This window comes from Hyperolius riggenbachi, chromosome 2, assembly GCF_040937935.1.
Source record: "Hyperolius riggenbachi isolate aHypRig1 chromosome 2, aHypRig1.pri, whole genome shotgun sequence".
In the NCBI taxonomy this organism is placed as follows: Eukaryota; Metazoa; Chordata; class Amphibia; order Anura; family Hyperoliidae; genus Hyperolius; species Hyperolius riggenbachi.
In genome coordinates, this window is record NC_090647.1 from 465378237 (window position 1) to 465399507 (window position 21271).

Here is a 21271-nt window from a genome sequence, read left to right on the forward strand (position 1 = left end):
GCCGTGACGTAGATCGGCGATCTCCGGCCTCTGATTGGCCGGGGATCACCGGCAACTGATAGGCAGAAGCCTATCCTATCAGGCGCAGGACGGAATTCCGTCCAGCGCCGCTCACAGGGGGAAGGAGAGGGGGAGGGAAGGGGAAGGAGGCCAGGAAGCGCTGCGGAGGGGGGTTTTGAAGAGCCCCCCCCCCCCTGCAAGCGCAAGCAGCCGGCGGCGATCAGACCCCCCCCCCCCCAGCAGGACATCCCCCTAGTGGGGAAAAAAGGGGAGTAGTCTGATCGCCCTGCTGCACTCCTGATCGGTGCTGTGGGCTGTAGAGCCCACGCAGCACCGATCACTGGAAATTACTCTGGTCGTCAAGTGGTTAAAGGTACTGTAGGGGGAAAAAAGATGAACTTACCCGGGGCTTCTAATGGTCCCCCGCATAGAGATGTAGCGAACTGTTAGCCGGCGAATGGTTCCAGGCGAACTTTGGTAGTTCGTGTTTGCCTGCAGCAGGCAAACTTTTGCGGAAGTTCGATTCGCCCCATAATGCTCTATTGAGCAAAACTTTGACCCTCTACATCACAGTCAGCAGGCACATTATTGCCAAACACACTGCTCTCACTGCTGGAGACCCGCCCCCCTCCCTCCTCCAAGCAAGGTCCTTGTACCATTTGACTCACTTGTCTGCCTACACTAATTAGTTAAGGGACAGCTGCTTCCCTCCTCCCTCCACCCTTTACCCTTCTACCTATTCCCTCCTCCCTCCTACCGGAGGGAGGAGGGTCTCATCTGCCAGGGAATTCCAGTATTTCAAAAGCCAGCTTACATACCGTGGCTGGGGATTGAACCCAGGTCTCAGTGTATGGTAGGTAACTAACATTTCCATTATACCACCAACACTGCTAGCTTAAGCTAGCCTAGCATGTACAATTTATGCTCAATCCAAAAGAAAAACAACATTTATATCATGCTTTTCTCCTGGCAGATTCAAAGCACCGGAGCTGCAGCCACTAGGGCACACTCTATAGGCAGTAGCAGTGTTGGGAAGACTTGCCTAAGGTCTCCTATTGAATAGGTGCTGGCTTACTGAGCAGACAGAGCTGAGATTCGAACCTTGGTCTCCTATGTCAGAGGCAGAGCCCTTAACCATTACACCATCCAGCCACTGCTTAAGGGTATGTAGCATGGCCTTGCCTTTCGTGTTCAACAGTTGTCCAAAGAGAACCCCAGATAGCCAGGTAGATTAATCTCTCTCTAGTAGGGATGGTCACCGCTTTCCACGGAATTGTATTTTTGCGCATAAATGGATTGACCATAAATGGTACATGCTAGGCTGGCTTTAGCATGTAGTGTTGGTGGTGGCAAGGCCATGCCTGGCTATATATCCTTAAGCAGTGGCTGGAAGGTGTAATGGTTAAGGGCTCTGCCTCTGACACAGGAGACTAGGGTTCGATTCTCGGCTCAGTCTGCTCAGTAAGCCAGCACCTATTCAGTAGGAGACCTTAGGCAAGTCTTCCTAACACTGCTACTGCCTCTAGAGCGTGCCCTAGTGGCTGCAGCTCTGGCGCTTTGAGTCCGCCAGGAGAAAAGCGTGATATAAATGTTATTTGTCTTGTCTCATTTTTCTCTTGACAACTGAACACGAAAGGCAAGGCCATGCCTGCCTACATACCCTTAAGCAGTGGCTGGATGGTGTAATGGTTAAGGGCTCTGCCTCTGACAGTGAAAATAATGTAAAAAATAAAATGGCTTATTCTTTTACAATATTAATTTATAAATGAATTATTGGATCAGTGTTTCCCCATTGTAAAATCGGTCCTTTCCCTGATTTACATGACATTTATCACAGGTGGAGACATCTTCATTCCTGTCAGGTGCAGCTCTGCCGAATGTTTGGTTACTGAGAGTTCTGAAGCCATTACAAAACACACCTGGTCTAGGGGGATTCTTCATAGCTAATCAGCCTAGGCTCAACATTAACTAAATTACCTTAAAAGTGGGTATTTTGAATAATTTTCTGCATTCAGCCATATGGCACTACAGTACCCGTTTTATTTTTTTTTTATTTCTAGAGCAGCAATTTGATAACCTTTTTATCACCTACATAAGGTAACCGTTTTTTCCTAAATGAGGTTACCAGCTAGCTGTATGGATGTAGGAGAATATATTACACTATCGGAACAGTACTGGCAAAATATATCAATATCACACTTTGCCCATAGGGCTCAGGCCACATAGGTACAAAAAAGGGTGATTACAAAGGTAATCTTAAAAATTCACACGTGGTGGGTGTCTGATTTGTAATAAACTCACTTGTGAAAACATATAGCTTTCAAAGCGAACAATGAAGGCTCGTATAGAATAACACTTTTGTGCGCTACCACATGTGAGTCAACGGCAGTGTAAAGTTCTGGGGGCTGAGGGTCTTTGCTGATCCTCCCCCCCCCCCACACACACCTATAAGATCAAGTGGGGTGTAACCATCTCCTCCCACTGCACTCCACTCAGTTTGTGGCTGCACATGAGTCAAAGGATGACCTGTATGGATGTGATAGATCCGAGTCGCACAGCCTGTCTTAGAATTACTCTGGTAAGAGTGGTGCTACCTATCACTCACATAGTATTGACCCCATAGGGGTCACTGAAACAGGTGTAAGCCTTTGCAGAAGGTGTAGCTGGGGTATATGAGGAAAGAAATATAAGGGTGCATACAAATATATACAGTAGGTGCTACTCAACAATTGTTTCACCCCTTAACTAGGGCATCAGGAGAACAGAAGTGCACAAATCAAAATACAGTATACATAATCCCCACCAACCAACAAAAATTGCCCCAGCATCAGCCCAAGTCAGAGCTTGGCATGCATACGAATGAACGCATGGCCCAGGGCATGCGTACTACTGCGAGTCATTGCAACCCGAAGTAGTACTGTGGCCAGACTGCCCATAGCTTCGTGGCCAGCAGTTTGCAGAGCTACATCTCTATACAGAGCCCAGAAGTCAGTTGTATATTGCTAGAAGCGAACATACAAGTAGGGTTTGTTCACTGCCCCATTCCTACATCATCCACCTTTTTTTAGGTGCATACACACCTTTGACAGATGGATGTTGCCCATCAGGGATCGGGACCTGATCCCATTGGGTGACATCGCTGGGCCAGGCCAAACAGACACGATCAGCTGTGTAGCTGACGTTGCGCTATGCGGGGAGGCAGAGGGACAATGGAGCAGCGCGTGCGTGACATCACACTGTGGCACAGCGTAGACAATAGGATTGTCTGTTGTAAGGGGGGGGGTGAGTTGATCCGCTGGGTGGATCGCTCATGGGTTGGGGACACTATACACACACTTGATTATCACCTGAGGTGGTTGTTAGTGGCCACCTCACCCAATGTTAGTCAAGCGAGTGTATGAGCCTTTATAATAACACCTCAACAACCAATTCCAGTACAAGCTGACCGGTCTTATCACAAGTTATTTCAAAATCGAATTGTTGTATTGTCTTTTGTGACTGCAGTGATCACACAGTATGTAAGGTTTCTATTTCAGCTGGATAATAGTACCTCTGTCATCTCAGGAGATTTGATCTCTTTCATCTTAAAGAAGTATCCAAGGGTGAGGAATGCTATAGCCATGCCGCTGACACTGACCATAAACACCACTAGAGGGGGCCGGCTGCTGATGTAGGACTTCAGGTTCTCCAGGGGATGAAGATTCAGCAACATTGTGGTGTAAGGACCCTGTGGACGAGAATTAGCAGGTTATAATCCGCACATACTGGGACAGATCAACCATTTATGACTGACTGAACAATCTGATGGGTTATATCACAAGAGATACCGTGAGAGCAAGATCAAATCAAAAAAACTTTTATACACAGTTTAAAGCTGGCCATTCAATCAATTCCTTTCTAAAAAGAACAGTTTTCTTTAAGTATTTATATAGCACCGACATATTACGCAGCGCTGTACAAAGTATATCGTCTTGTCACTAACTGTCCCTCAGATGGGGCTCTCAATCTAGTCCCTGATTTAGAAGGAATCATTTCCTACCACACACTGTGCATCAATTTACAATAGATTCCAGCAGGGAACCTGTTAAAAATCGATCGAACTGCAGTGTTGCACTATTAATTGTAGTGCAAAGCTATAGGCCATTAATCTACTGCTGCTCCTAACCCCGACAGACCTAGATTTGCTGTCCTGTCCAATCGATACTTTTGCTCAATACCAGTAAAAATTCAAATCGATCTGTCATTTTGGTGAATCAATTCCCAAGAGATGAATCAAATAGTAAAAGCAATGTGTATATGGACACCTTTCAGCAAACCTGAACCAAACTTTCCATCACTTGGGCAGCACGGTGGCGTAGTGGTTAGCTCTCTCGCCTTGCAACGCTGGGTCCCTGGTTCGAATCCCAGCCAGGGCACTATCTGCAAAGAGTTTGTATGTTCTCTCCGTGTCTGCGTGGGTTTCCTCCGGGCACTCCGGTTTCCTCCCACATTCCAAAAACATACGGATAAGTTAATTGGCTCCCCCTAAAATTGGCCCTAGACCACAGTACTTACACTATATAATATAGACATATGGCAATGGTAGGGATTAGATTGTGAGCTCCTTTGAGGGACAGTTAGTGACAAGATAGAGATATATATATATATATATATATATATATATATATATATATATATATATATATATATATATATATATATAGATAGATAGATAGATAGATAGATAGATAGATAGATAGATAGATAGATAGATAGATAGATAGATAGATAGAGATATATATATATACACACACACACACACACACACACACACACACAGAGGGTGCTGCAGCACACAACAGGAAAACAGTGACAGGGGCTCTTGGTTACGCTTTAACGCGTTTAAGCTCACCAACTGCGCCAAAGTGTCCCCGATCTGGTGAGTCCTACTCTAACCAGGCAAAAATGCTAGTTTTTATCAGCGTTATAGTGGGAACCATGCCAAAAGCCCAGGGGTCAGCTAAATGGGAGAAATGAAATTAAAAACACCTCACCTTCTACTAGCTACTAACTGAACTATGAGCACCGCTCATTTATATGCTTAACTGTGCTAGAGGTGGGCGTGGTTATGCACGCTCACAGGGGAAAATAATATAAGCCAAGGGATGAGCAGCACAAACCAAATTTTATGCAATACTATGCAAAGCATGCACGCAGCACTGGAGAACCCCAATCTCCATAAGAAATATATAAATACAGAGGGTGCTGCAGCACACAACAGGAAAACAGTGACAGGGGCTCTTGGTTACGCTTTATGGAGATTGGGGTTCTCCAGTGCTGCGTGCATGCATAGTATTGCATAAAATTTGGTTTGTGCTGCTCATCCCTTGGCTTATATTATTTTCCCCTGTGAGCGTGCATAACCACGCCCACCTCTAGCACAGTTAAGCATATAAATGAGCGGTGCTCATAGTTCAGTTAGTAGCTAGTAGAAGGTGAGGTGTTTTTAATTTCATTTCTCCCATTTAGCTGACCCCTGGGCTTTTGGCATGGTTCCCACTATAACGCTGATAAAAACTAGCATTTTTGCCTGGTTAGAGTAGGACTCACCAGATCGGGGACACTTTGGCGCAGTTGGTGAGCTTAAACGCGTTAAAACGTAACCAAGAGCCCCTGTCACTGTTTTCCTGTTGTGTGCTGCAGCACCCTCTGTATTTATATATTTCTTATGGAGATTGGGGTTCTCCAGTGCTGCGTGCATGCTTTGCATAGTATTGCATAAAATTTGGTTTGTGCTGCTCATCCGTGTGTGTGTGTGTGTGTGTGTGTGTGTGTGTGTGTGTGTGTGTGTGTGTGTGTGTGTGTGTGTGTGTGTGTGTGTGTGTGTGTGTATATATGTATGTATGTATGTATGTATGTATGTATGTATGTATGTATGTATGTATGTATGTATGTATGTATGTATGTATCATCATCATCTAACCTAGCTGTTATGAGCCTGCCATCCTTCCCTCTGCAAATTCTAAAAAGGGACATTACCTGCATCTGAAATTCTTTTTCATACAATTCTTACATATAAGGGAGGAGCAGTGCAGAGAGCAGTCACCAGTGCAACTGAGACCAAGACTGAAGATATGGGAGCCAAAGGTAGAATCATAGAAGCTTTTTAGAAAACGACGAGCATACTTATGCTCCCGATTACCCATTGGAACATTATAAATAGATGTAGTGGGTGGTCGACCCCATTGAACACATTACAGTGGAGGAAATAATTATTTGACCCCTCACTGATTTTGTAAGTTTGTCCAATGACAAAGAAATGAAAAGTCTCAGAACAGTATCATTTCAATGGTAGGTTTATTTTAACAGTGGCAGATAGCACATCAAAAGGAAAATCGAAAAAATAACCTTAAAGAGACTCTGTAACATTAAAAAGATCCCCTGGGGGGTACTCACCTCGGGTGGGGGAAGCCTCCGGATCCTAATGAGGCTTCCCACGCCGTCCTCTGTCCCACGGGGGTCTCTCCGCAGCCCTCCGAACAGCCGGCGACTGTGCCGACTGTTAGTTTAATATTTACCTTTGCTGGCTCCAGCGGGGGGCGCTGTGGAGGCTTTCCGTTCCGAACTACACGGAAATACCCGATCTCAGTCGGGTCCGCTCTACTGCGCAGGCGCCGGAAACTTGCGCCTGCGCAGTAGAGCAGACCCGACGGCGATCGGGTATTTCCGTGTAGTTCGGAGCCGACAGCCGTCAGAGCGCCTGCGCTGGAGCCAGGAAGGTAAATAATGACGTCACCGCTGCCCGGACTCCACGGAGGGCTGCAGCGAGACCCCTGACGGATGGAGGACGGCGTGGGAAGCCTCATTAGGATCCGGAGGCTTCCCCCACCCGAGGTGAGTACCCCCCAGGGGATCTTTTTATGTTACAGATCCTCTTTAAATAAAAGATGGCAACTGCTTTGAATTTCATTGAGTGAAATACGTTTTTGAACCCCTACCAACCATTAAGAGTTCTGGCTCCCACAGAGTGGTTAGACACTTCTACTCAATTAGTCACCCTCATTAAGGACACCTGTCTTAACTAGTCACCTGTATAAAAGACACCTGTCCACAGAATCAATCAATCAAGCAGACTCCAAACTCTCCAACATGGGAAAGACCAAAGAGCTGTCCAAGGATGTCAGAGACAAAATTGAAGACCTGCACAAAGCTGGAATGGGCTACAAAACCATTAGCAAGAAGCTGGGAGAGAAGGTGACAACTGTTGGTGCGATTGTTCGAAAATGGAAGGAGCACAAAATGACCATCAATCGACCTCGCTCTGGGGCTCCACGCAAGATCTCACCTCGTGGGGTGTCAATGGTTCTGAGAAAGGTGAAAAAGCATCCTAGAACTACACGGGAGTCGTTAGTGAATGACCTCAAATTAGCAGGGACCACAGTCACCAAGAAAACCATTGCAAACACATTACACCGCAATGGATTAAAATCCTGCAGGGCTCGCAAGGTCCCCCTGCTCAAGAAGGCACATGTGCAGGCCCGTCTGAAGTTTGTCAATGAACACCTGAATGATTCTGTGAGTGACTGGGAGAAGGTGCTGTGGTCTGATGAGACCAAAATAGAGCTCTTTGGCATTAACTCAACTCGCTGTGTTTGGAGAAAGAAAAATGCTGCCTATGACCCCCAAAACACCGTCCCCACCGTCAAGCATGGGGGTGGAAACATTTTGCTTTGGGGGTGTTTTTCTGCTAAGGGCACAGGACAACTTAATCGCATTAACGGGAAAATAGACGGAGCCATGTATCGTGAAATCCTGAACGACAACCTCCTTTCCTCTGCCAGGAAACTGAAAATGGGTCGTGGATGGGTGTTCCAGCACGACAATGACCCAAAACATACAGCAAAGGCAACAAAGGAGTGGCTCAAGAAGAAGCACATTAAGGTCCTGGAGTGGCCTAGTCAGTCTCCGGACCTTAATCCAATAGAAAACCTATGGAGGTAGCTCAAGCTCAGAGTTGCACAGAGACAGCCTCGAAACCTTAGGGATTTAGAGATGATCTGCAAAGAGGAGTGGACCAACATTCCTCCTAAAATGTGTGCAAACTTGGTCATCAATTACAAGAAACGTTTGACCTCTGTGCTTGCAAACAAGGGTTTTTCCACTAAGTATTAGGGCTGGTTCAGACGGACGTTTGTGCAGCGTTTACCGCCAGCATTCGGGGCTTGGCGTTTGTACCAAGCTTTTACGCGCGTTTACACGAACCTGGCGTTCAAGGAGCCCCTGGAAGCTACATGTAGCTTCCAGGGGTGGTTAACTGCGACGGGTAATGTCCCCTTAGGGGAAGAAAAAACGCGACCGCATCCGAACGCAACGCGAACGCTGCTGAAAGCCTGAACGCATCACAAACGCAACGCCAACAAACGCAACGCCTCCGAACGTCCGTCTGAACCAGCCATTAAGTCTTTTATTGTTAGAGGGATCAAAAACTTATTTCACTCAATGAAATGCAAATCAGTTGCTATCTTTTATTTAAGATTATTTTTCGATTTTCCTTTTGATGTGCTATCTGCCTCTGTTAAAATAAACCTACCATTGAAATGATACTGTTCTGAGACTTTTCATTTCTTTGTCATTGGACAGACTTACAAAATCAGTGAGGGGTCAAACAATTATTTCCTCCACTGTATATAGGAAGGAAAGAAAAGACCTAAGAGTCAGTATTGGGGCTAGTAATCCTCTTACACATACAATCAACAGCCAATAATATAAGTACTGTATCAATCTTTATTGTATATAGGATGACAGGGAATCATTAAAATCAACTAAAAACAGAGTGCGTCCCTCAGGACCTCGTCACACAAGCAGTAGTAAAAAAGTATACATCACGCCGACCAAAGAAAATGTATACGGTTCTGACTAGTGCACAGTCAGAGATATGATAACCATATTTGGTTGGTGTATGTGGTGAAAAACTAAAAATCTTTCATGTAACTAGTAGCATCCACAGCCAATATTAAAATTGTTTTAGCTCATATACATATCAGATAGATAGGTAGGCACGCACCTACAGTTGCCCGATGGAGGGACAGCTCACTCCCCTTCTATAGCGCTTTCCTCCTTCCCTATGCAGAGTCCTGAGCAGAGCGTAAATGAGAGTTTAGTCACCTGGCTCTCAGTAATACACTGACAAGATCTCCCTTCAATAGGGGCACCACTAGCTGGCTACCTAATGCTAAGGGACACCTGTAGCTACCTAGTTTAGTTTTAGGGTGCCAGGACATCTGTGGCTATAGGCTCCTGTGATGTAAATCCGGGCCTAGTTAGATATATTCAGTTTGTGAAGGTAAAGATAAAGTCGTAAAATACAGAGGCTAAAGGCCCATACACACGTCTGATTGTTTGGGACGGGTCGTTTGAACGTCCCGTCGTTCAGACATCCGCCCGCTAAAATCGGGCGTGTGTACAGACTGTCGTTCACGTGATAAGACTGAGTTTGAGCAATCCGCCCGGCGTTCCAAAAAAATCAGACGTGTGTATGGGCCTTTAACCATCCCACAACAAACCAAGAAGTACTGAAATGACACACCACGTGAGCACATATAGATAAGAAAGCAGGAAATCCCACATTCAAGTGTAAAAGGGAAAAAAAAAAAAACGTTTAAATCCAGAAAAGAAACCCCAATGTATATTGCAATCAAGCAACCACGTGAACAAGAAAACAAAGGCCTGGAACCGACTACAAAAAATGCTGTATCGCTAATTGCAATCGCTAGAGTTTTTAATGAGCAGTTTGTAAGCGATTTCATGAGCAATTGCTGGCGATTTTGGTAGAGTTTAAAAAAAAAAAAAAAAAAAAGTCAGTTTTTTTCCCCAGCGATTAGCGTTTTTAATTCTGATTGGACCTTTCAATCTTAGTTATTTTACATTGTGCAGTAATGTAAAAACGCTAGCAAAATCGCTGTGTGTAGGTTTTGACGAGTGATTACTCCAGGGTTTATATACTTTACATTGCAGAAATGATACTGCATGTCCTGCGTTTGCGATTTTGGTAATTGCCATCGCTACAGTGCAATTTAGCCCATCCATTAACATTAACTGAGCGTTTAGGGAAATCTCTAGCGTTTTGAATCGCTCCCTAAACGCTCAAAATCGCTCTAGTGGGTTTCAGCCCTAAGACAAGAATCCAGGATGGTGGAGGAATCAAAAACAGTAATGCTTACCCAGAGTTTTTAAATAGATGTAGAGTGGTACGGCCACACAGCTCTCCCGCACTGCCCAGGGGATAGGGCCCACTTTACGCTTAACGTTTATGAAACCTCATCTTTTAGTTTACAAAATATAGTAACCGCTAATGAGGAATACTCACCTAAGGACACAGGAAGATGGATGATAGCGATGTCTCCCCGACGAGCGTTCCCCGAGCCATCTTCCTGCTGGTGGGAACAAGAGACACCGCACACATGCAGAAAGGAGAGTTCAAACCATCGCAGTACTTAGCGTGGAAGTCATCGGGGATCTTAAAGATCCGATCCGTTATCGTCAAACGTCATTCGGCTAAATGAACTCCTGCACCAACATCCGCGAGAGCGTGGAACGATCGCTCGGTGCTCAAGAAAAAAAAAAAAAAAAAAAAAAAAAAAAAAACACCACAAGAATCCCCGGTCGTTGGAAAAATCGTGTCACGGGTATGGGCCTTAAGTATTTTTCTATGTAGAGGAAAGGTCTTGTGATCATCTTGGTTTGTTTGTTTTGACTATATCAGGAATGCTGTTTCTAATCTGCACCATCTCTTTGGCAAAATATCAGATAAAAAGGTTTTAGCTCATTATTAGCAATGTGAGGCACTGATGTCCAAATCTGTAGTAGTAAGGTGAGACTGTCTTGCAGAAAGTATGCATAGAAATTGCGTGACAATCACACCAATGTACATATTGAGTAAAAAGTAAACTGAAGAGCTATCACACAGAATACAAAGGGATTCGAAACAGGAACAAGAGTTCACACAAGCTCCGGACACGTCTGCGTGGGCCATATTGACATTTAGTTGCTTTATAAAACACTAACATCCTCCCACAGATAGCTTTGGCACAGCAGCTGATCAGGGTGTTGGTAGTTAAACATAAAAACAAAGAAATTTAACCTGATAGTGTCTGAAATCACGACTGACAATCCTTGGTCTATTTAAAGGTGCGTACACGTGAACAGCCCATAGGAATTGGACCCGATCCCACAGTTGACAGTTTGGGGGACTGAGTGTTGTACAGGCACATTGCTAGGTAACAGCCCAGGAAATATTCTGTATACGGAGGGGGTAAGAGGGACGATAGCGTGGCACACAATGAAGCAGCTACCAAAGCATTTCAGATCTTCCTGGCAGCCTTACACACTGTCAGACCAGCCGCCTCAGAACACTTTAGCAGGTCCAATTTTTCAGTTTGACTTTTTCTACTGCAGAAATTAAAGTGGGGGGGAGGGGGGGGGGCGGAGCTAGCCATGCAGCCGTGAAGACGTGTTCTCTTGGAGCTCCTCAGCCAGCCGACTAATATCAGCTAAAACAACCGAATTTATTACTAATAGAAGCCCTGCAACATGCCAGGGAAATCTAAAACAGGAGTGAAACCCACCCCGCAGAAGTCTCCGGAACCACAACAACAGGCTGTAAAATCTCTTAGGAGAAACGAAGCAACGCAGACACCAGCTAAAATGGCCGACACTTCTCCATCCTCTAGCAAAGCAGCGAAGATGGCGGACACTGAGGCTGCCACGGTGAAATCCCTAAACGAAATCTGTGATTTCCTCCACACCTTACCTACCAAGGATGATCTCTCCGACCTGGCGGACCGTATCACGGCGGCATCCCGAGCCGAGCTGCAGGTGGTACAAGATGAGGTCGAACTCCATGATACCAGAATAGCGCGCTTGGAGAGTGACCTTGACGACTTAAAAGCCGACGTAGAAAAACTAAAGAAAGAGAAAGAACAGCAATCCACGACTAATGCTATGCTACGCTCGGGCCTGGAAGATTTGCAGATCCGCAGCCGCCGCTGTAATATACGGGTGAGAGGGCTACCGGAGAACTATGACACAGCACAAATAGAACCCGCACTAGTGGCCATTTTCAATGGAGTCTTAAACCGCCCGGCTGAAGAAGCCATTAAATTTGACCGAGCACACAGAGCCCTGAGGCCCAAGCCGGCGGAAAGAGACCCACCACGTGACATTTGCAAGCTGCATCATTACAGCCTGAAAGACGCCATCATGCAAGCTTCCAGGCAGAGAGAAAGCATCGAATATGAAGGCCACAAAGTTCAGCTCTTCCAGGACCTGGCACCGGGAACCTTAGCCCAGAGACGTGCCTTGCAACCACTGCTGAAGCTGATAGTGGAAAAGGGCTGGAAATATCGGTGGGGCTTCCCCTTTCACTTGGTAATCATGGAAGAGGACAAGGCCCATATCCTCCGAAATCCTTCAGAGCTTCCAGAGTTGTTTCAGGCCTTGCAGATACAAGCGGTGGACCTTCTGGAGTGGAACCCCGACCAATTGGTCCTAGGCCTACCGCAAAGAAGTAGGCGCAAGAGGTCGAACCCGCGTAATGGTGGTAATGATGACACTCCCTAAGCTACCGCACTTCTCACACCTACCTACCGTGACTGATCAGGTACTGTAGCCCAGTTTTTATCTCTACTATGTAGACTGCACAGACCCTCTTCCTCCTATGGAGATATAATATAGTCCATATTGGCTCTATATGAAGCCCTAATTATACGGCAGCCATACCTCTGAAGGCGTCCAGCGGGGAACGGCCAGTGGGGCCCAGCCAGCTATGTGAATGAGCCCTCTGTCTTTCTTTGGTACGGTGACTTTCCTGTCGGCCTGGCTTCAGCGGGTGGCACATAGAAGACGGCGCACGTCTGTATGTGCATTTCTGGAAGCAGCTCATGGTTTAGGGATCCCATATGACGCCCTATTTGCTTGATATATTCCCTATATATGACCCCGAGATAAGTAGGCACATTATCCTGCCTACTGGACATTGGCACATTTACGATAGAGGAGATTATTGTCAAACTGTAAATGTCATATTACATGTGTATGATGGATAATGTCAACCAGTAATTTTTGTGTGCCGCGTGCTGTGGCTGGGCGATTTGGGAGTGGCGCACCGGGCTGGGCTGATGTCCTTGCGGTGTCAGTCCACGTCGGCCCGCCAGGGATAGTGCAGCTAAAATGCAACTATTATGGAAGTATTTTTATGGCTATATTAAGGAAACAACGGCTTGACTAATTGAGAAGGTATGAGCTTTGGGTGTTCCCTCCTGTTTGCCAAGGCCATTAATACCACATCTATATATGGTGGGAGCTTGATAGGGGGAGCCATCAGAGAAAAGAGGGAAAGATGGGAAAGATGTGAGGAAGATGAAGCATGGGGCTGCAGATACTGGTTAGGATAGGTGTGACTTGGAATTGTATTACCCGTTTATCATATTCGGTTGTTTATTAGTCAGATTAGAAATTTTGGGCGGGGGGGTTGGGTGAGCCCCATTCTTCACGCTGATAATGGTCGCTCAGATCCCACATAGGGAGACTCATGCAGTCTTAACCCAAAAGTGGGCAATTGCTGTTATTAGTTTTTCCTTCATGTTGAAGGACATGTTTTTGGATATATTTTTACAACCCAGCTTGTTCAATTGCATTCTCACGACACACACTGAAGCTGTAGACGCCAAGCTATTTATATGGCAGGAGTAAAGTGTATTTCCATCAACGCCAGAGGTCTCAATACCCCTGAAAAAAGGAGAATTCTTCTAAAAGATATGATGAAACAAACGCACAAATTGTGTTTGTCCAGGAGACGCATTTTAAGACAGGTAACCATCCTGCTTTTCGGGACAAAAAATATCCAATTTCCTACCTGGGAGTCTCTCCTGTTACAAAGACAAAAGGTGTTGCTATCCTAATCCATAAAAACCTACCATTCACTGTGCTTGATGTGAAATCTGACGTTGATGGAAGATTTGTCCTAGTAAAGTGTCTCATAAAGGATCTCAAATACACCTTGGGCTCCGTCTATGCGCCTAATGTGGATCAAGTTTCTTTTCTCGCTAAATTTTTGGATGGCCTGGATTCGTTTGCGGAGGGCAGCATCATCCTAGGGGGAGATCTCAATACAACATTAAATCCCAAAATTGATAACTCTCAGGGTAAGGCGTCTCTGTCCTATGCAAAAAATTAATAAGATTAAACGTATGCTGCACGAAAGACAACTAGTTGATGTGTGAAGGATTTCCCACCCAGAAACAAAAAAAATTTACTTATTACTCCAATGTCCACCAAACTTATAGCAGAATAGATTACATCCTAATATCTCATAACCTGCTGACAGAACATATCGTGGCGGACATTGGAGTGATCTCTTACTCTGATCATGCACCGGTTTGTGTTACCCTCAACTGCAGACATAAAAAGGAGCTCCCGTTTACTTGGAGGCTAAACACATCGATTCTTCATGATGAGATGGCGCGCACTGACATTTTGAAAGAATTAGATGCGTACTTTGCAATTAATGACACTGGAGATATATCCCCAACCTCACTATGGGATGCACACAAATGCGTATTGAGGGGTCACTTTATCCAACTGGGGGCGAGGCGTAAGAAAGAAAGAAAGAAACAAGGAAATTAATTATAAAATTCTGACAAGATGGTACCTAACACCTTCTAAACTCCATAGGATTTTCCCCTCAATCAGCCCTAATTGTTGGAGATGCACCACAGAAAGAGGCACATTATCGCATATTTTGAGGTCATGTTCCAAATTGAACACTTTCTGGAAAAAAGTAGAAGGTCTGGTGAAACTAGTTATTGATGGAGACATTCCCTTTACCATGGGTTTCTATATCCTACATGTAAACTCCTGGTCTTACAAAAAAATATTAAAAAAAAAATCAGTAGTAAGACACATTTTAAATGCAGCAAAATGCGTGATAGTCAGACGTTGGCGAAACCCTATTCCTCCTAATATCAAAGACGTGGTCGCAGAAATTGACCAGACATATCTGATGGTAAATATGGCACATATTACTAATAATGACCTGGAGAAGTTCTGGAAGACTTGGAGGTATTGGTCTGGGATTCGTGAGTCTGAGGAAATGGGTATGGTACTTGGGGACGAGTAGCAGAAGGAGGCAGTTTATACAGGAGACGTGCAGTGACATGGCGGTTGATGGTAATTATACTGAACTATGTGGCTTTATATTTGCAGCTTGGAAGAAGTGTGCTGTCGTGTATTTCTATTAGATGAGTATGGGGCAACGTGTTTCTCGCTCTTTAGGAGCGAACATATGTTGCCCTATGTTATACAATAGGGTTGTTTTGGTTTAATTTGTGTTTATTAGATTATGATAAAATTTGTAAAAAAAGGATCATAGGTGGTCAAAAGAAACTGGAGGCGGACACTTGCTTATAGCACTTATGTGCTCTGAATTCACTATAAATGTTGTTGCAGGTACATGTCTGCGGTTGCACTACCTGACTACCTAGCATAATAAGCTATATTTGTATTTATGACTTGATCACGCGGTGTATGCTTTTAAAAATGCCCTGTATAACACACATACATATGTTAATAACTTAAAAGTCCAAGATTGTACAGGACTAATGCCTTGTATTTGTTAACCTGCCTTTTGATCTAAAAGAATTAAAAAAAAAGAAAGAAATTAAAGTGGACCTGAACTCTTGTACAGGAAAGAAGGAAAAACATTTAGAAATGCACACTGTATGTATTTAGAGAGAGTTTAGCCTGCCTAATCAACCCCCCCCCCCCCCCCCACCTGCGACTAAGCAGAATTGTAATTTGATCTTTCAGCTGTGTCAGCTGCCTGCCACGGCAGAGAACAAAATGGTAAACACAGGATGTTAACCCTATGTCTGCTTTCATGAAAGCAGGAAGTAGAAACTGCAGATTTATTGCAGGATTTGTATCAACTGTAACAAAAATGCTTTCCTGTAAAGGTTATGATGATGTTGCTTATCTTATAGAGCAGAGAGGACTCTGTGCCCAGGGTCTGCTTTAATTGGCAAACATCTCAGCTTGATTAATTTGTATGTGGTGTCCCTATAAAACAAAAGCACACTACACCGCAACTGCACTCTTAACAGTACACCACATGCAGACAGCACTGTTGCTAAGGTTGCAAAGAAGAGAAATTGGAACCCCTCAGATTTGGAAATTCTGAACCTGTGGCAGATTGAAATGGAAATCTACACCTTGTTACTATGATTGTGTGAACACACTCATAGTAACATACAAAACTGACAGGAATGGACTAGAAATGTACAGATTTATGAACACAGCCATTGAAATACATGCAAAACTGATGCAAACTGTTAAAAACTGACAGGACATCTATTTATGTGTGAACCAAGCCTTAAGGTGCCCACAGATCACTCAATTTGGCGGCCAATCGAGCATCCGATTCGATAATTAGTGAATAGGATGCAAATTGGTGCCACCACAAGCATGCTCGGCGCTATTGCGGAAGGCAACATGGACAATTACATGGCCAGGGCTGTACAAGTGCAGTGGCCCGCCAACTCCCAGTCGAGCGAAAACGAAACTTAGCCACGGCGGGGGAACGGAGGATCGTTGAGGAGCGCCGTGGGCACAGGATGGCTGCAGGGGGCTGGTAGTAGCCCTAGGTAAGTGAAAATATTTGGTTTAAGTTCTCTTTAATTTACCAGAAGCACGTCCTTATGCACCACAAAACTAACGGGTGGTATCAGATTGTTGCTGTGCATAGTGTGGTGTGACCCTTCTGCTTGCTGAGTGCTGAGTGACCTTATATAACAGATAGCAGATAACATTCAGAGAAGAGTCTAGATAACAAATGTTTCAGTATGGCGAGATGAACAGACATACACCGCTGGGTTAAGTTGAAAAAAATAAGTTTCTTTATTGGTGTACAAACATTCTCACGCATCAAAGCATTAAAAAAAACCTGCCCGAAGCAATATGATATCGTAAGCTGGATTTAGGCTACTTGCACATCAAGACGTTGCGTTAGGTGCTACGTTAAGGTCGCATAACGTGCACCTAACGCAACGTATGGTGGTGCGGGAGAGGACGGTAGAGTGAGCCGCGTTAGGCGGCTCTATCCGTATAAGGTCTCCCAGAGTGGCGCTGATTGGCCGGCGTGACCACGTGATGCGGAGCGAGACACTCCATATCCCGTTGTCCCGCCGGCCAATCAGCGTCCGCCAGTGCAGTGAATATTAAGTAGCCATGTGCGCGGCTACTGTAGCTGCATCTCCCCGCCTCCTCTCCGCCCCCCACTCAGCATGTGCAAACAGTCTAACGCAGCTATAGCCGCTCTAGCGCCGTAGCATGCTGCACTTTCGGCAGAACGTGCAGCGATACATGTAACGCAACGTGGGCTGTGTGAACAGCCCACTTGTGTTACATTGCTGTGCGTTGGGGGAGCGTTGTAACGTCTTAGTGTGTAAGCAGCCTGAGGGCAACAAGGGGTAGGTAGATGGGATTAGTGGCCAGTCACGAGGACTGTTTCGTGTGCAGTACGCTTGTTCATGTGGAGCCCAGGCACAGGACGGGACTGGCGGAAACTCTTTAAGACAGGGGTCCCCAACCTTTTTAAGCACGGGGCCCACTATCCTTGCCAAAATGTTCTCTGCGCCAAACCCCTTCCACCCTTCGCTCCAAAGACACGTGGGGAAATAAATCCCTACCTATCAGCATTCATCGTAACAGAAACATACCACACAGTCACAGAATCTGTATGGCCTCAAAATCACAGAGTACTCGAGGTAATTACGAAAGAACCATTAATGCTGTGGAATCAGACAATGTTCTGTCAATACAAAAGAGACTGGATTATAACAAAATAGCGTTCAGAAGCTGGCGGTGCTAGGAGCTCCCACGACCGCGCTATACCTGTCTGAGGCCTAACAAAACTAAAATACATATGTAATCCCCCATATGGACAACCAAGATCTATCGAACAATTGTTTCATAAGACCTTAATTTACGATTGAACTAATGTTGGTACCCTCAAAAGCAGGACTGACAAAAATGTTGGCTGGTACTAAACAGGGTTGTGAAGTCAGAATAATTTTGGGTACCTGGAATCGGTTGTTTCATGAACTGAGGAGTCGGGAGTAATTTTGGGTACCTGGAGTCGGTGGTTTCATAAACTGAGTCGTCGGGTGATTTTTGTATTGACTCCACGGCCCTGGTTCTAAAAGGCGCCAATCCACTCAATCCTGACAGCAATGGACACACAAAAAGGTGCAGTGCCTCTTGTGTGATAAATCTGACCAATCATTCAATTGATGGAGCAAATCCCAGAACCACCACATACATTTTAGTTCCTGTACAATCCCTCACCGTAAGTTTAAAATCAGCGGAGGATCTTAAGACAAGCTAAAACAACCGCCTAGATCGACACTAAATATCAGTCCAGGAGGTACATGTGTTACCAACAAATGTTTCAGGTTTAAAGTGAACCTTAAGCCAGAAAAAAAAAATGTTTTACTCACCTGGGGCTTCTACCAGCCCCCTGCAGCAGTCCTGTGCCCTCGCAGCTACTCACTAATCCTCTGGTGCCCCGCTGCCAGCTAGTTTTGTCTTTGCTGACAGGCCTGTCAGGACTGGCCACGCGTAGCTTTTTCCGCATTCCCTACTGTAATTAGTGCTATTGTGGGCCGCAACGCGTACAAAAAGACGCGTTGCCGCATATCTATGCGTTCATAATGCAGCAACGCGTATTTTTGTACGCGTTGCGGCCCGCAATAGCGCTAATTACAGTCTGGAATGCAGAAAAAGCTACGCGTGGCCAGTCCTGACGGGGCTGTCGGCAAAAACTAAACTAGCTGGCAGCGGGGGACCAGAAGTTTAGTGAGTGGCTGCGAGGGCACAGGACTGCTGCAGGGGGCTGGTAGAAGCCCCAGGTGAGTAAAATATTTTTTCTGGCTTAAGTGTCCCTTTAAGGAAAAACAATGCAGGTCAGGCTGAAAAAGGGACACAAGTCCTGCATGGAAACGTTTTGTAAACATTTCAGTTTATGCAAAATAAAAAGGTTACCACCTGCTGCACCAATTCTTAGTTCCTCATTTCTCAGCCGCCTCCAGCTCCCTCCTGAAACGTCCTTGTTAGTGTGAAGCCGGGTTTCCCTGGCTTCATTTAAGTGGGATTACACACACAGCATAACATAGCAAGAGCTATTCAAGTCACAAGCGCTTAGAAAAGCGCTGCTAGTGGGTTCCAGGCCTAAGGGAGAAAAAAAATATAATTTTCAAAAAGCCTTAACAATTTGGGTTCTTTTAATCTCTCCGTCTACAGCTGGCTTAAAGGGAATGTAAAAAAATGGAGTTTCACTTACCTGGGGCTTCTACCAGCCCCATGCAGCCATCCTGTGCCCTCGTAGTCACTCACTGCTGCTCCAGTCCCCCGCTGGCAGCTTGCCGACATCGGAGGTCGGCGGGCCGCATTGCGTACATTTTTACGGATTCCCGCTAGTGCAGGAACATTAACACATACATTTTTACGCATTACTGGTTCAATGCGTAAAAATGTACGCATTAAACCAGTAACGCGTAAAAATGTATGTGTTAATGATCCTGCACTAGAGTTGGGCCGAACCTCCGATTTTCGGTTCGCGAACTTTCGCGAAAGGTTCGGTTCGCGTTAAAGTTCGCAAACCGCAATAGACTTCAATGGGGATGCGAACTTTGAAAAAAAATAATAATTATGCTGGCCACAAAAGTGATGGAAAAGATGTTTCAAGGGGTCTAACACCTGGAGGGGGGGATGGCGGAGTGGGATACACGCCAAAAGTCCCCGGGAAAAATCTGGATTTGACGCAAAGCAGCGTTTTACGGGCAGAAATCACATTGAATGCTAAATGACAGGCCTAAAGTGCTTTCAAACATCTTGCATGTGTATACATCAATCAGGTAGTGTAATTAAGGTACTGCTTCACACTGACACACCAAACTCATCGTGTAACGCACCGCAAACAGCTGTTTGTGTAGTGACGGCCGTGCTTTACTGGTGCGCACCATGGCGAGAGTGCAGGTTTTGGTGGCTTTACAGCCCATATGGTCACCTGGCTGATGTAGCTGAATGACAGAACAGTGACTGTCCAGCTGATCAAATTTGGTCTGACCACAATGAGGCAACGACCTTATTATCGTGGGTGTGCCCCCCGAGACACTCATCTAGGTGCCGGTCATTGCTCCATTGTGATACGCAAGCCCCTTCACCACGGCAAGGTAATGATCACGAAGGGGAATGGGCGCATGTACATGCCTTTTCTTTTGTTGTTGCAGCTGCCCGCAGTGCAGCCAGAAAAATTAGGCAGTCATCTACACGCACCCGAAAAATTATTACAGCGGCCGCTGCTAGCAGCGGCCTAAAAAATTCAGCAATCCGCCTGGAGTCCCGGACCCTGTTGGTGGTGGCGGAGAAGGTAGTCAAGCGGCCTGCAGGCAGACATGCTGTGTGGAGGGACTGGGAGCGACTTAGTCTTCTTGGGGCAGGCCAGGCAGCCAGTCACACGGCGTGCAGGCAGAGATGCTGTATGTGCGGGGACTGACTTAGTCTTGGGGCGGGCAGCAGCCCTCCGGGATCCATGCCTCATTCATTTTGATAAAGGTGAGGTACTTAACACTTTTGTGACTTAGGCGACTTCTCTTCTTTGTGACAATGCCTCCAGCTGCGCTGAAGGTCCTTTCTGAGAGGACGCTTGCGGCAGGGCAGGAGAGAAGTTGGATGGCAAATTGGGACAGCTCTGGCCACAGGTCAAGCCTGCGCACCCAGTAGTTCAAGGGTTCCTCATCGCTGTTCACAGCAGTGTCTACATCCACACTTAAGGCCAGGTAGTCGGCTACCTGCCGTTCCAGGCGTTGGTGGAGGGTGGATCCGGAAGGGCTACGGCGAGGCGTTGGACTAAAGAACGTCCGCATGTCCGACATCACCATGAGATCGCTGGAGCGTCCTGTCTTTGACTGCGTGGACACGGGAGGAGGATTAGTGGCAGTGGTACCTTGCTGGCGTTGTGCCGTCACATCACACATCACCCGTTGTGCCGTCACATCACCACTAAACAGAACAGGTATGCAGTGGCGGGTCCACTGAACAGAACAGGTATGCAGTGGCGGGTTCACTTAACTGCACAGGTATGCGCACTGATGCGGTGGGTCCACTGAACAGAACAGGTATGCAGTGGCGGGTTCACTAAACAGAACAGGTATACAGTGGCGGTTCACTAAACAGAACA

The 21271-nt window shown here is 45.9% G+C and overlaps 1 protein-coding gene across 2 annotated transcripts in view; it reads right to left on the reverse strand.

Annotated features, from left to right (window-relative positions):
- The window catches only part of TMEM248 (transmembrane protein 248), a 71922-nt gene that overhangs the window by 20122 nt on the left and 30529 nt on the right, over positions 1–21271 (reverse strand). For both annotated transcript variants that reach the window (XM_068270171.1, XM_068270170.1), the window contains exon 2: positions 3551–3727. In XM_068270171.1, the coding sequence (XP_068126272.1) occupies positions 3551–3712 (162 nt within the window). In that variant the 5' untranslated portion in view covers positions 3713–3727. The remainder of the gene's footprint in view (positions 1–3550; positions 3728–21271) is intronic.